Here is a 12,108-nt window from a genome sequence, read left to right as displayed (position 1 = left end):
TAGGTCCTTGCTAAGATTACTTTTAGTCATTAACTAGCTTCCCTTTTTCCCATGCCCACCTATGGTTTTGCTGGTGCCTGCCTACCAAACATCCGACACCCCCACAGCTTGCTTTTTTGTGGTGACAGCAGCATGTACCTCAGTCTTATTATGCCTCTTCCTCTTTTCAGTTACCTTTGTGTGACTAAGATTGATGCTCATTTTCCTCTGTGTGTGTGGCCTCTTGCATGGTGGCACACTTTCTGAGAAAATAATTGGAGCCTACTTCCCATTTTCTATTGATATATTTTGCCCTTGTCCCCCCACCTCGTTCAGGGTGGTGAGAATGAAATGCCTGGCCATACCATGCCTTAGCGTTGTCAAGTTCCCATATTAGCAGTTGGTCTGTCAGTGTTTAGAAACAGAATCACCCTTCTTGCTGGGTTTCCTGTAAAGTCAGCATTTCTATGTAGTTCCTTATTTCTTCTAACAAAGCCATTGACTAAAATGGGAAGAGAAAAGCTGGCTCTGAACTTGCATCTTCTTTTCAAATAAGTTATTCCTGTTGGCAAAAGATGGGATGTTGCACAGCTGAAGACTAGCTCTTCACTTACATGGCAGATACAGTGGCAGGAGAACAGCACAAGCGCACATGTGCTGCAGCTCTGTGGTGTGTAAAGGACTCCACTTCTGTGGTTAGAAGGAAGATTAACTGCTAGCTGTTCTGGCCCCTGCTGAGGCTGCTCCAGGAGCACCAGCTAATGTTGGTGGAATGGTCTCTGTGCCCTTCAGCTTGGCCAATCCACTCAACTTGCTACTGAGGGTGTTGCTGAGTGCATGCTGGTTCTTGCTATGTGACATTTGTTAAGACCAGTCCTTTTGGCAGAGTTAGCCCTATACCCTCCCTGAGTCGCACTCTGATCCCCTGCCCCTGCACAATCTGCTGCTCTGCTTTCTGCTCCCTGCCCTATCTGCCAGTGTGCTGTCGCATGTCACCTCCTCGATCTGTCACATACCATACACAGAGGCTGCCCGTGCCATTCACGGCATGTATGCCACAGGTTGGCCACCCCTGACTTAAGGGATGCTGCAACCCTTGACTCCAGTTGCTGTTGGTACTTGCAGGATTGGGGCTTCAGCCTCTGCACTCCCTGGGTATTCCAGTGTAATCTTCAAGCAACCAGTGAGAAGTTACCTGAGGCCAGTCTAGCTCGTGATGGGCACCTCATATTACAGCTTGATGTGACCTACACTACTTACCCCTTTGTAGCAGATACAACGGCATAGCTCTAAGCTGTTGGAGGAGTAAGTAACAGGACAAAAGACATCACTTCCCAGCATGTAGCGCACTTGTTTTTATTATTAAGAGGAAGAAACTAATTGTACAGTTTACTCTTAATACAATTAATATCTTATCAAAAATTAAGATGTGAAAGGTTCAGGCACAAAACAAGCTGAAAAGGTCTCATGGAAACCACTTGTTTGAAATTCACTGAAAACAGCGTGAGACAATAGAAAACATGGATCATGTTTTACAAGAAAAATAATCAAACCTTAAGTCTATTACAATTCTGTCAGTACAAAATTCCTTATCAGTCAGGAGTTACTGTACTTCACAATCCTACAGGCCTGTGGCGATTTTACAGAAGAGATCACTATACAGGAGACAAGCCCTCCCCTCAGAGACCTTTTGTTAGGATCACAGATCAAGCATGGAACAGCCTGAGGAAGAAGGTTGTATGGGAGCCTATCCGTGCTTGCTTTAATGGGCTGCATCATGGAACAAGATCTGGAGGACAGCAGGCTCAAAGTGTGGGGCAATGCACAGAGTGGTATGAAAGCAGGCACGAAGATACAAGTTGACAAGCAGGTAGAGAAGTGAAAAGGTAGATGTTTAGCGATGGCAGGCTCCTGCCTGCCACCCATGGAAGTCAAGAGCAGCAGGGAGCTAGGAAGTAAATGAAGAATAAGGGAACCCATTTCACCCACCCACCCTGCACCAACTCTTTGAGATGCCATTGTGCCAAGCTGTCCCTAGTCACAGTGGTGCCTTATTTGGCACTCTGAGGTACCCTGGCTGTGGCATGGCATAAAAGTAACCCATCTGGTCAGCCAGTGAGTATAAGTGCTTCACTGGTGTTTGGTCAAAACCTGTGCAGTGCTTGGGCACCATCTCCTTTCCAGCAGCAGCAGTTTGTGGCCTAACAGCCACTCTCAGTGCAGTCTCTTCCTTAAAGTCTCCGTTTGGAATATTGAGCAGCTCCAAACTTAAGACGCCAAGGGGAAGGAGTAGAAGCAGCTAAATGAGCAGCTTGGTTGGTGGTAGAGGAGGGCCATGCAGAATTGCCATACTTTTAATTTTTCACTCCCCTCAGATTTGGCACGCATACCACAAGTAGCATAGTCAGTCTCTGTAATGTGGCAGATCAGGGCAGGGACAGGGAGCACAGCAACAGATAAGGCAGAAAGCAGAGCAACAGATCTGACAGGAAGCAGAAAGGGAAGCAGATTGGGTAGGGAGCACAGAGCAGGGGATAGAAAACAGAGCAGCAAATTAGGCAGGGAAGGGGGTTTGAGTAGCACTCAGGAAGGATACAGGGCTAAGTTTGTGGCATACCTGCCAAAAAGGTTGGTCTCCCACTGCTCTATTATACCCCGCCTTTGTTTTTATCCTTGTTCCCAACACTAATTTCTCTCACATCCACCTTTTATCAGGAAAGAAAGGGATTTGGAACATTTCATTGTTGCACCTCTGCTGCACACTTGCTGGCAGGTGCCCGCATATAGCTGCCTGGGATCCAAGCATCCCAAGCGGTGCTTTTGGCATCCCTTCTCCTAGCCGACATCCATTCTACTGACCTTCAGCTCCTGGCTAAAGCTTACCCATGGCTGCAGAATATGTTGGATGAAGCTATAACATAGAATTAACAGCAGAGCAAAGAAAGACCAGGGACAAGCTGGCGCCAAATGAAGTTAGTTCCATTGTGCAAGAAATCTCTTAGGTTCTGGTTTTCCCTTTAAAATGAGAAATGTCTCTTTCCTACACAGTAGGGAATAAAATCAGACAGACAGGATGTGGGTAGGTCCTATCCAGTGCTAGAGTCCAGCGAGGTTTGTCCATGCTTCAGCTTCTGACTCAATATAGGGGGGCAAAGACCATGAGAACCATTTCATTCCAAGCAAGGGAAGTCCTATACTGCTCATCTCCCTATGGGAGACCAATAGAAACCCTTCTTCCTTGGCACTGTGGAGAACCTATTGTAACAAGGGCCACTGCATTTTTATTGATAGCTGACCTCCCCCAGCACTAGAGGGCAACAGCCTGAGTTTTTAAAGCTAAACATTATGAATCTTATGTTGACAATCTTATGTTGCTTCATGTTACATTCCTGCAGGTTTCCTGTGGAGTGATGTGATTGTGCATGTGCACAGGACACCAGAACAAGTGCTGATGGGAAATGTGTGGAACAAGGCAGTTGTCTGCAAGCCCAGTCACACCCAGTGGGCTGGGACATGTCAGGCATGCCCCTGAGTATCTGGGCTCTCCTTTGTATGAGCTAAAGGACATGCATGTTGGCTCACTGGTTGGAGGAGCCTTTCTGTTGAGTGAAAAGTTCACAAGCGCTGCAAAGTAGGTGTGTTTGTTAGCTGGCTGTTGACTATGCTGTCAGCATATGCATGCTGTTTCAGTCTGCATTAAGTTATGGTTACTGAAATAAGCATATTTTTTCCCATCTCTGCTTTACTCTTTCCTAAGTAGGAGCTGAACTTTGCTTCCTTGTTGGAGAAAGAGCACCCAAGTCCTCCAATACACCCGCAGTCAAAAATCGTAGCCCGATAATTGCACTAGCAAAGTGTCAGAACCCAACGGGCTAGGCATGAATGGAGCAGACAATAGCTACCTACGGCTATACCACAGAGGCCCAACCTGTGCTTGGAGACTGCATATTGGAATCTAGTTTCCAAAGGCCCAGTGCCTCCTCACTGAAAGAGGTTGATGTGGCAAACCTCCATCCTCACCTTAACCCCAGAGGCAGCAAAGCCAAGCATCCCAGACTATGAGGAAGCAGGTGGCATTCTGGAGCATCAGGATGCTGCTGAAGTTTCTTCTTGCAGCTCACCAGGGAAACAGAGCTTTCCTCAGGGTGGGGTTGCAGAGGCAGGGTCCTGGCGTGTTACCCTCCTATTGCTCCTGTAGGGGGCTTTTTATTCACAAAAGACATCTTCCCCGTCCATTTGAGTAGATTTTACCTTCTACTCTGTCCTCCTCTTGAAGAGTCAAAGGGTCTATGGAATAAGCACCAGTCATGGAGGACAACGAGAATGCAGTGCAGGGCACCGAGGATAAGAGACCTAAAGAGACACAAAGGGTAGGGTTCAGTTTTAACTCTTAAATATATACAACAGTGTAAGATCGAATAGGATCTGCCTGCAGACCATGTGATAGTTCCTACTTCCAGGAGCAATAATGAAAGAGAAGAGCTGTGTGAAGGCAGAAAAGGTAAAGGTAGGCCTCAATAAGCACCATATTTTGGGTTAGAATCTGGGTCAGTGTTTGGTTCTGGTTATATTTTGTGGGGTGCATGGAAAGAGATTTCCTTCTAGGCAAGCCGAGCTATTTAACATACAAAGGGCTGTGGCTTGTGCCTCACAGCCACACAGTGCAGAGAGAACTGCCTTGAGTTCAGCTGCAGCAGTAGATGATCTTGGGACTTCTGAAAAAGCCACTCCCTGCTCCACCCACCAGACAGCAACCATTCCAAGCAGTGGGACTGGGAATCACCAAGCCATTATAAAAAAAGTCAAGGGGACGTTATAAGAAAGAGGAATACGGTGGAATGGCTTTATTCAGCTGGTGAACTCCCACTGTCAAACAGTGCTGACAAAACTCCCCCAAATTCATGCTAAATAAGGCTTTAGTATCTGTTCCAGGCAGGGCCTTCCCCATAGGGCAGCATGAGTGGGTGGTAGGTTTGGAAATGAGAAAAGTAGATAATACAGTAGTTTTCCCCTTCTGTCATTCTCGAAAGTGTCTCCAAGCCTTTCAGTTACCAGAACCACAAGTACAAGCCCCGTGACAAATCCATGATGCCATGGGGCTTCCTTGCTTTAGTGGGTAGCACACCCAGGCTGTTCAGAGCTCTGTGCTGACAGCAGGACTTGAACCCTGTACCACCTGCTCCAAAACAGTAGCCACAGTAATAGCAAGCACTTAATGCACAGGCCCCACTGCCTCAACCCAAAGGAAAACCTATTTGAGATACAGGACCTAAGACAATGGTGAGCACTTCCAGCCCCATCCAAGAGGGTCAGTTGCATACACAGGAGTGTAACTGTCTTGGAAGCAACATATTAGACACATTTAGTTCTGAGCCTTGATAGCATTTACCATTCTCTCTTTTGACTGTCTGCTTATGAGCCAGAAACCTTGGGGGAAGAGTCAGCTCTAACTCAAGTCCTAAATCAACAGTATAGAGGGGGCCCTAGGGGCCACAAGACTGACTGCAGAAAGTGCCACTGGGAATCTTTCTTTCTCCAAAATCCAACACAGAAGTACAAGGGCATCATTCCAACTTGACAGCCCCACTTTGACCCAGTTTCTTCCCAAGCACCTTTGACTTGATCCCATGAAGTATCAGAAAAATATGTTGCATTTTGAAAATGTGGCCCTCTTGAGCTCCTAAGGAAGATGTTTCATACCTTAGGCTTTTGATAGGATTTTATACTATGAAATCCCTCACTACAAATTTCTGGGAAACTCAGAAAAATCTTTCCCCCAAGTTGCTGAAAAGGCAAGCTTACAAGGAGGTGCCTCGCAGTTGGACTGGCATTTGGGATCCTTATTCTGAAAGACAGTGTTACTTCCTCACAGTTTCCCCACTTCCTCAACACCCCATCCTCCATAAACCTTACGCTCACCACCAACCTCTGGCCATTTGACAAGACAGGAGAGGTATATGGCCTATAAGCAATTCACCAGTAATTCTCTCTAGGGAATAAAGCAGCACATGGGGCTAGTGAGAGATTAACTATCACTGAAAGGATCAAATCTGGTTCAAACTGATAGCAACTGAGGGTGCTGACAGACATGCAGCCCCTGCTCTAACTCATGGTGCTTTACATAAAGCGCCATGGGTTAGAGTGGTCCCCCTGACCCAAGAGATGTTTGGGGGGAAATTGAGCTCCACTTTGGAGCTGATCGAGCCCAAGGAGCCTGCCTGCAGCCTCTCTTCCCTAGCCCCCCTCCTCCCCAGCTCCAGTGCTGTCTGCAGTGAAGGGAGGGGGGGAGAAGGGATGGGGAGTGAGCTGCAGGCTGGGATTTGCCTTACCTGAGCTGAATGGAAGGGCAGCTGGGGGGAGGGGTGCACGAAGGGGGGACTCCAATCCACCCACCTCCCTCTCCTGCTCAGGCTGGACAAACCCCAATCCACAGCTTGCTCCCCTCCCCTCTCCCCCTTCCCTTCCTGCAGACAGCACTAAGGGTGGGGCTGCATCATGCAACAGATTGACCCTAGGGAACAGAAGTTCCCTAAAGCACTCCAAAGTGGAACGTCTTCATCTGATCCCTCGTTTGATGAGGGTTAATTTGTCATGTGGTTGACCACTTTTAAAGTGCTCTGCAGCCATGCATGTGTCATGGCATGTCTGTAGAGTGCTTTCACAGGGCTGATCATGCAACAAATGTCACTTCTGTCTGCATCCTGAATGGCAAGCAACACATAGCTCTCAGTTGTAATGTGTGTGAAATGAACAGGATTGAGGATCCTTGTGGCCTAGTAAACCCATCTTTCTTGTAACAACTGCCCAACTTGGGTACAGTACTAGAAAGGAAACCAAGAACACCTTTCCTCTCTGCAACTGAAGCAAATTGTGGCTGTACTTTTGGGGAAAGCTAGCACTAACAGTTATGGGGGCAGAATTCTCAGTTGCAACAGAAACCAAATCTATGGGTCAGTTGAGAGTATGGTTGAAAAAAAAAAACAAGATAGAATTAAGTTTATTTTTAAAGTAGAAAAAACCAGAAAACCTCTGTGGCAACTTGGCTGGGAGCCATTACCAGGTCCAGTAGAGAGCTTGTCACCTGTCCAGTTCTGCCTGGCTGCTTTGACCCCAGAAAAGAACAGTGCTAGATCACAAAGCAGCCAAATGCCATGTGGCCTAATGTTGCCAACACACAGTACTGCACAGTCTGTTATGCTATAAAAAATGGTATGGAGCATTACCTGCTAATGTGGTCTCATCAGAAGGAAGATGTTTCAGATGTCATTGTGCAGAACTGGACCATTGTTGTCTTCGTGCTCATTTTGGTTTCATCTTCTGTTGCTGTTGCCTGACTAGTACCATCGTAAGAACTCCCCACATGTTCACAGGCTAAAAGAAAGAGAAAAATCCTTATTAAGCACTTGGATTTCCAGTATGCTCCGTTGTGCTAGGTCCAAATGCTTCCTTCAGCAAAGTTCCGGTCTTTTTTAACATGGTTGAACATAACAGCTGCCATGTACTGAGTCAGACCTTATGTCCATTTAATCCAGGGTCCTGTCTCACACAGTGACAGAGAGTAGACACTGAAGGGGGAAAGTAAACAGCGGGTACATCTACATGTGCAAATAATCCAGGAGCAATTTACTCTCAACTAAATTACTCAAGAGTAAACTCTCTCAGGTACATATCTACACATGCAGGGATGCAGAAGCAGATTTTCTGCTCCTAGGAGCAGACTGCTTCTGCTTTGTACAGCCCTGCAATGGGCACCTGCAGCAGCCAGGGGGAGGTCTAGGCTCTCCTGGCAGGGGCTAGGACATTGCTGCCTGCCCTGGGAGCTGCCTGCTGCTGGGGTGGACTCTGCCATTGGAGACTAGGCAGGGACAATGTCCCCCTGTCCCAGCAGCCTAGAGTTCCCAGCCACCGCTTCACGATCATGGTGTCCAGGCTGGGAGATCCTTCATGGGGCTGGCACTGGGAGACCTTTATCTCTTAGCCTGAGCTCCATGGGGGCGCGGGGGGTGGGGGAAGAGATTTGCTCCCTGCCCCCAGAAGCTGCCAGCTGCTGGGTCAGGCTCTGCCACCACAGCCTGGGTGGGGACACTATCCGTTACCCCAGCAGCAGGGAGCTCCCAGCCCCTACTCTGCAATCATGGGGCAGGGTTGGGAGATCCTTATTTGCCAGTGCTGGGAGATCCTTCTCTCTCAGTCCCAGCCCCAAGATCATGGATTAGGGGCTGGTAGTAAAGAATCTCCCAGTGCTGGCCCCATGACCACAGGACTCAGGCTAGGAGATCCTTCTTTCCCAGCCCCAGCCCTGCGATCTTGGAGGATCTTGGACCCATGACCATGGAGCTGGTGTTGGGAGAGAAGGATCTCCCAGCCTGGGCCCCATGACTGTGGGACTCAGGGTGGGAGATAAGGATCTCCCAGCCCTGGCCCCGTGATTGCGGAGAAGGGGCTGGGAGCTCCCTGCTGTTGGGATAGGGGGATATTGTTCCCACCCAGGCTCTGGTGGTGCCCCAGCAGCAGACAGCTTCTGGGGGCAGGGAGCAAATCTCCTGCCCCCTGCTGCCCAGCTGACTGGGAGCACATTTGCTCCCAGTCAGGTATCTACATGTGCACTATTGCGCAGTACGTAACCTCAAATAAATTTGCTACTTGCATTTGCAGGTAGCAAATTTACTCATGATTAGAACCAATTACTGCACAGTAAGCATCTCCACATGTAGACATGAATGCTTACTGCGCAATAAAGTGTCTCATGTAGATGTGCCCAGAAAGTCCAGTATTTTCCATCCTCCGCTCCGGTCCTGCAGTGGTGGTGATCAAGAGTATTCTCAAAGCAATCAGACAGAGAAGAGTTCTTAGGCCTAGCATCATTACTACTTGAGCAGAACTGTTTCTTACCATGTATTGTAATAGTGTATGTTAGTGTCCGTAGTCATTAGCAGACTGGCTTGGTGAAGCCTTTTAAGTGAAGCCTCAGTTACACACCTGTCCCACTGATACAAAATTGGATCTCAGCACAGGCACAGAGCTGCCCAGCAGATAGTGAGGCAAATTCAGAAGGGACATAAGTGGTGTAAATTGCATGACACTTAGCAGTGTGACTCATGCAGCAAATGGATGAAGGGAGGAGAACCAAAGCAGCTTCCCTTATGGGTCCAGGACAAGTAAGAAAGAACAAGCAGAATATTGTGTCTTCAATACTTTTTGTTGGAGCAGAACTGGAGATTGTCTACTTGGTACAAAGGCCACCAACAGCTCAGCACCATGACCCAAGAGAATCCTTGCCTTCCCTTTTGTTCCTTTTTTTTCATGCCTCCCTTCCTTTTAGCATAATCAGATCCTTTTAGCATGGCCTTTGCATTTAGGAAAACCTTCTCTTAGCCACAAGCTTGCCCCAAGTCCAGCTGTCTAGAATAATGTTATAGTTCTGAGGCATGGATTGAGCTCTGTGGTCCTGCCGCAAGGGAGAAAACAGTGAGATGTTATCTGAAGAACCCCTAGCAGGAAGCACTTGGTTGCAGGGAGATGTTTCCCGCCAACCAGGTTGTGATGCTCAGAAGCACCAAAGTGCAATTTAACTGCAGAAAAACCTGGAAGCTGGTTTAAGGCTCCAGCTTTCACAGTAGTACAACTGTTCTCTGACACGTGACTGTGCAAAATAGCATCATTTTACTTTGCAGATGTGCTGCCTGTATGTATTATGATGAACCTAGACTTGATCAAAGGCGAGGTAGGGTGGCACCCTGGAGACTAACTGGTCCAGTCATAGGCTTTCCTAAGAGACAGCTTATTTCATCAGATGCTAAACCTGGGCCTGAGGCCAGTCTCTTGCTACCACAGGCAACCATACCACATGGTCCCTTTCAGAAGCTGATCAACCTACAGTTGAAAACCAGTTTGGTGGCCTAGTCCCAGCACTCTGACTGGAGAGCTTGCCAGGAACCTTGTTGCTCAGCCTACATTTATTCAAGTTTTAAGCCTAGCCAGAACTTTGCCATGAAGCCTTGCTTATGGGTCACAGGGTCCTGGGAGGAAAATAGCTCAGCTACCCTCAGAGCCCAGGCTGATTTTGCAGGGGACCAACAGATAGGAAACAACCAAATCCTTTTCCTTGCAAATAGAGCTCATTTAAAATTAGAAGCAGGAGCAGTGGAAGGCCCAAGCAAAAAACTACCTCTTCCAAAGGGGGTGCCACTGCCTGTCCCACTGGGGGCTGTCACAGCTACCTATGAACACTTAAGGCACTGCGACTAGTCCATTTTAGACCAGCTGTTGAGGGACTCTTGACTCCAAAACTCTCTATCTCTGTGACCCAACAAACCTTAGGAGGGCAATCTTTAGAAAACACTTTAGGGTCCACCTATCCCCACTCCAGAGCTACACTTTCACAGCTCTTCATAGTGCCTAATGATGCAAATTAGCATCTGCTCCTATAAGCATTCCAACAGCAGTCAGGTGCCTAACCAGTTTAGTACTTTTGTAAACCCCACACAATGCATCTTTAGTTGCCTAGATGCACACAGGGACTTAGTCACTGGAAAAGATGGCTAGAAGATGAAATGTAGATCCTCTGCTCAGCTGCCAGTGACCCCTGGAGTCCATAGGAATACATGGAGTACATAGGAATACCCTGGAGTGCACAGGCTTCCAATGCTGATGTTCCTGGGCACCTACAGGTCTCCTTCCGGGCATGCCCAAAAGTACCTCAGTCTTGACCATGCTGACCAGCTCTGTGCATTGCTCATGCCCACTGAAACCCACACCACTAGACACGTTTATATATTTTAACTGAGGCGCTTCTCAGGGGTAGGTGTTCTCAGAGCATTGACTTCTTCAGCTGAAACAGAGAAATACTGAGCATGGCACAGACTAGAATTCATGTCCTCTGCAAAAGGGAGTGCTTTCATAGATTTCCTAGACACCAGGGCTAAAAGGGACCTCGCAAGTTCATTGGGCCCAGCCCCCTGCCCAAGGGCAGGAAGTCAGTAGGGGTCAAATGATCCCAGCAAGATAAGTATCCAAATGTTTTTTGAAAGTTAACCACTAGGCTAAATAGTGGGAATCCTTTCTTTTTGCACTCTTTCTTTGGCCCTCCCAAAATATTTAAGTATATATAGAAATTGGAACATCTCCCATCCCATAATTCTGTCTAGCTTGGCGGTTAGGGCTTTTCCTGAGAGATGGAGGACATGCATTGAACCCACTCAGGCAGGCCTAGGAGGCAATTAAGCTTAGGTCTTACACTACCTGACAAAAATGGGAGCTTCATTACCTTCTCTGGCCATGGTCTGACAGAAAAGATCCATTCCACCTTAGCTTCTAAAAGAAAGGACTTTACACTCAAATCCTGTAGACAGTTACATGTGCTCACGTGTCTAAAAAGTCATCTTAAGAAACACCTCTGTCCTTGGCATTCTGCATGTGCTAGCCATTCTGGGGTGCTGTGAATTCCACTGGCAATTTAGATGCTTAAATGTTAGGCTTTACCTGGCTTAAGTCCCCTTCGTGGATCTAGACCTAATTACCTTTGTAACACTGGCCTCAAGGCTTTCCTGAGGAAGACAAGGGAGGTACAAATAGGATTTGGTTGTGGAGAAGTCTGTTTGACACAGCAAGTTCTCAAATGCATTTTGAAACATGGAATTGCACAGCACATTCACCCCTGGCAAAGGTTCATCTTTATCCATTGCAAGGCAGAATAATGGGCATGAACCAGCCTCTCCAGATCTAAACAGTTTCTAGGAGTTCTGATCTGGTGCCAAACTTCCTTCCTTCTAGCACTCCTGCCCCCATAGCAAATGAAAGGACAATCTAGGATCTGGAGAGCCACTAGAATTTAGGCAAACCCTACTCTCTGAGATATGGATATATGCTCTGTGATAAGGAAAAACAAGAAAAAGGACTGCAGAAAACAGTATATTTGACTATTTCTCCTGAATATGCTTCTCAAAACGAGGTAATATACTTACCAGGACACCTGAAGTACCTCACCAGCAAAATAATGGCCACAAAGAAAATACATAGGACTGTAATTGAAGCAATAATAACATCATGAGATGGTGGTTCCTCCTTAAACGATTCACAGTTGTCTGGTTTTGCTGAGAAGGAAAGAACAGAAACACAACAATAAGGTCC

General features: G+C 47.3%; 1 protein-coding gene across 1 annotated transcript in view; it reads right to left on the bottom strand.

The window, feature by feature from the left end:
* Positions 1–1,329: 1,329 nt before the first annotated feature.
* CD80 (CD80 molecule) overlaps positions 1,330–12,108 on the bottom strand; it is a 28,574-nt gene continuing 17,795 nt past the window's right edge. The window contains exons 5-7 of the mRNA XM_090031616.1: positions 11,943–12,071; positions 7,203–7,350; positions 1,330–4,332 (exon numbers count right to left, since the gene is read on the bottom strand). Of these exons, the coding sequence (XP_089887742.1) occupies positions 7,220–7,350; positions 11,943–12,071 (260 nt within the window). The 3' untranslated portion in view covers positions 1,330–4,332; positions 7,203–7,219. The remainder of the gene's footprint in view (positions 4,333–7,202; positions 7,351–11,942; positions 12,072–12,108) is intronic.

The sequence above is a fragment of the Crocodylus siamensis genome, chromosome 1 (assembly GCF_052110815.1).
Source record: "Crocodylus siamensis isolate JL-2025a chromosome 1, ASM5211081v1, whole genome shotgun sequence".
Classification (NCBI taxonomy): Eukaryota; Metazoa; Chordata; order Crocodylia; family Crocodylidae; genus Crocodylus; species Crocodylus siamensis.
Note: the sequence above shows the minus strand (reverse complement) of the source record. Positions and strands in the feature narration are given on the sequence as shown.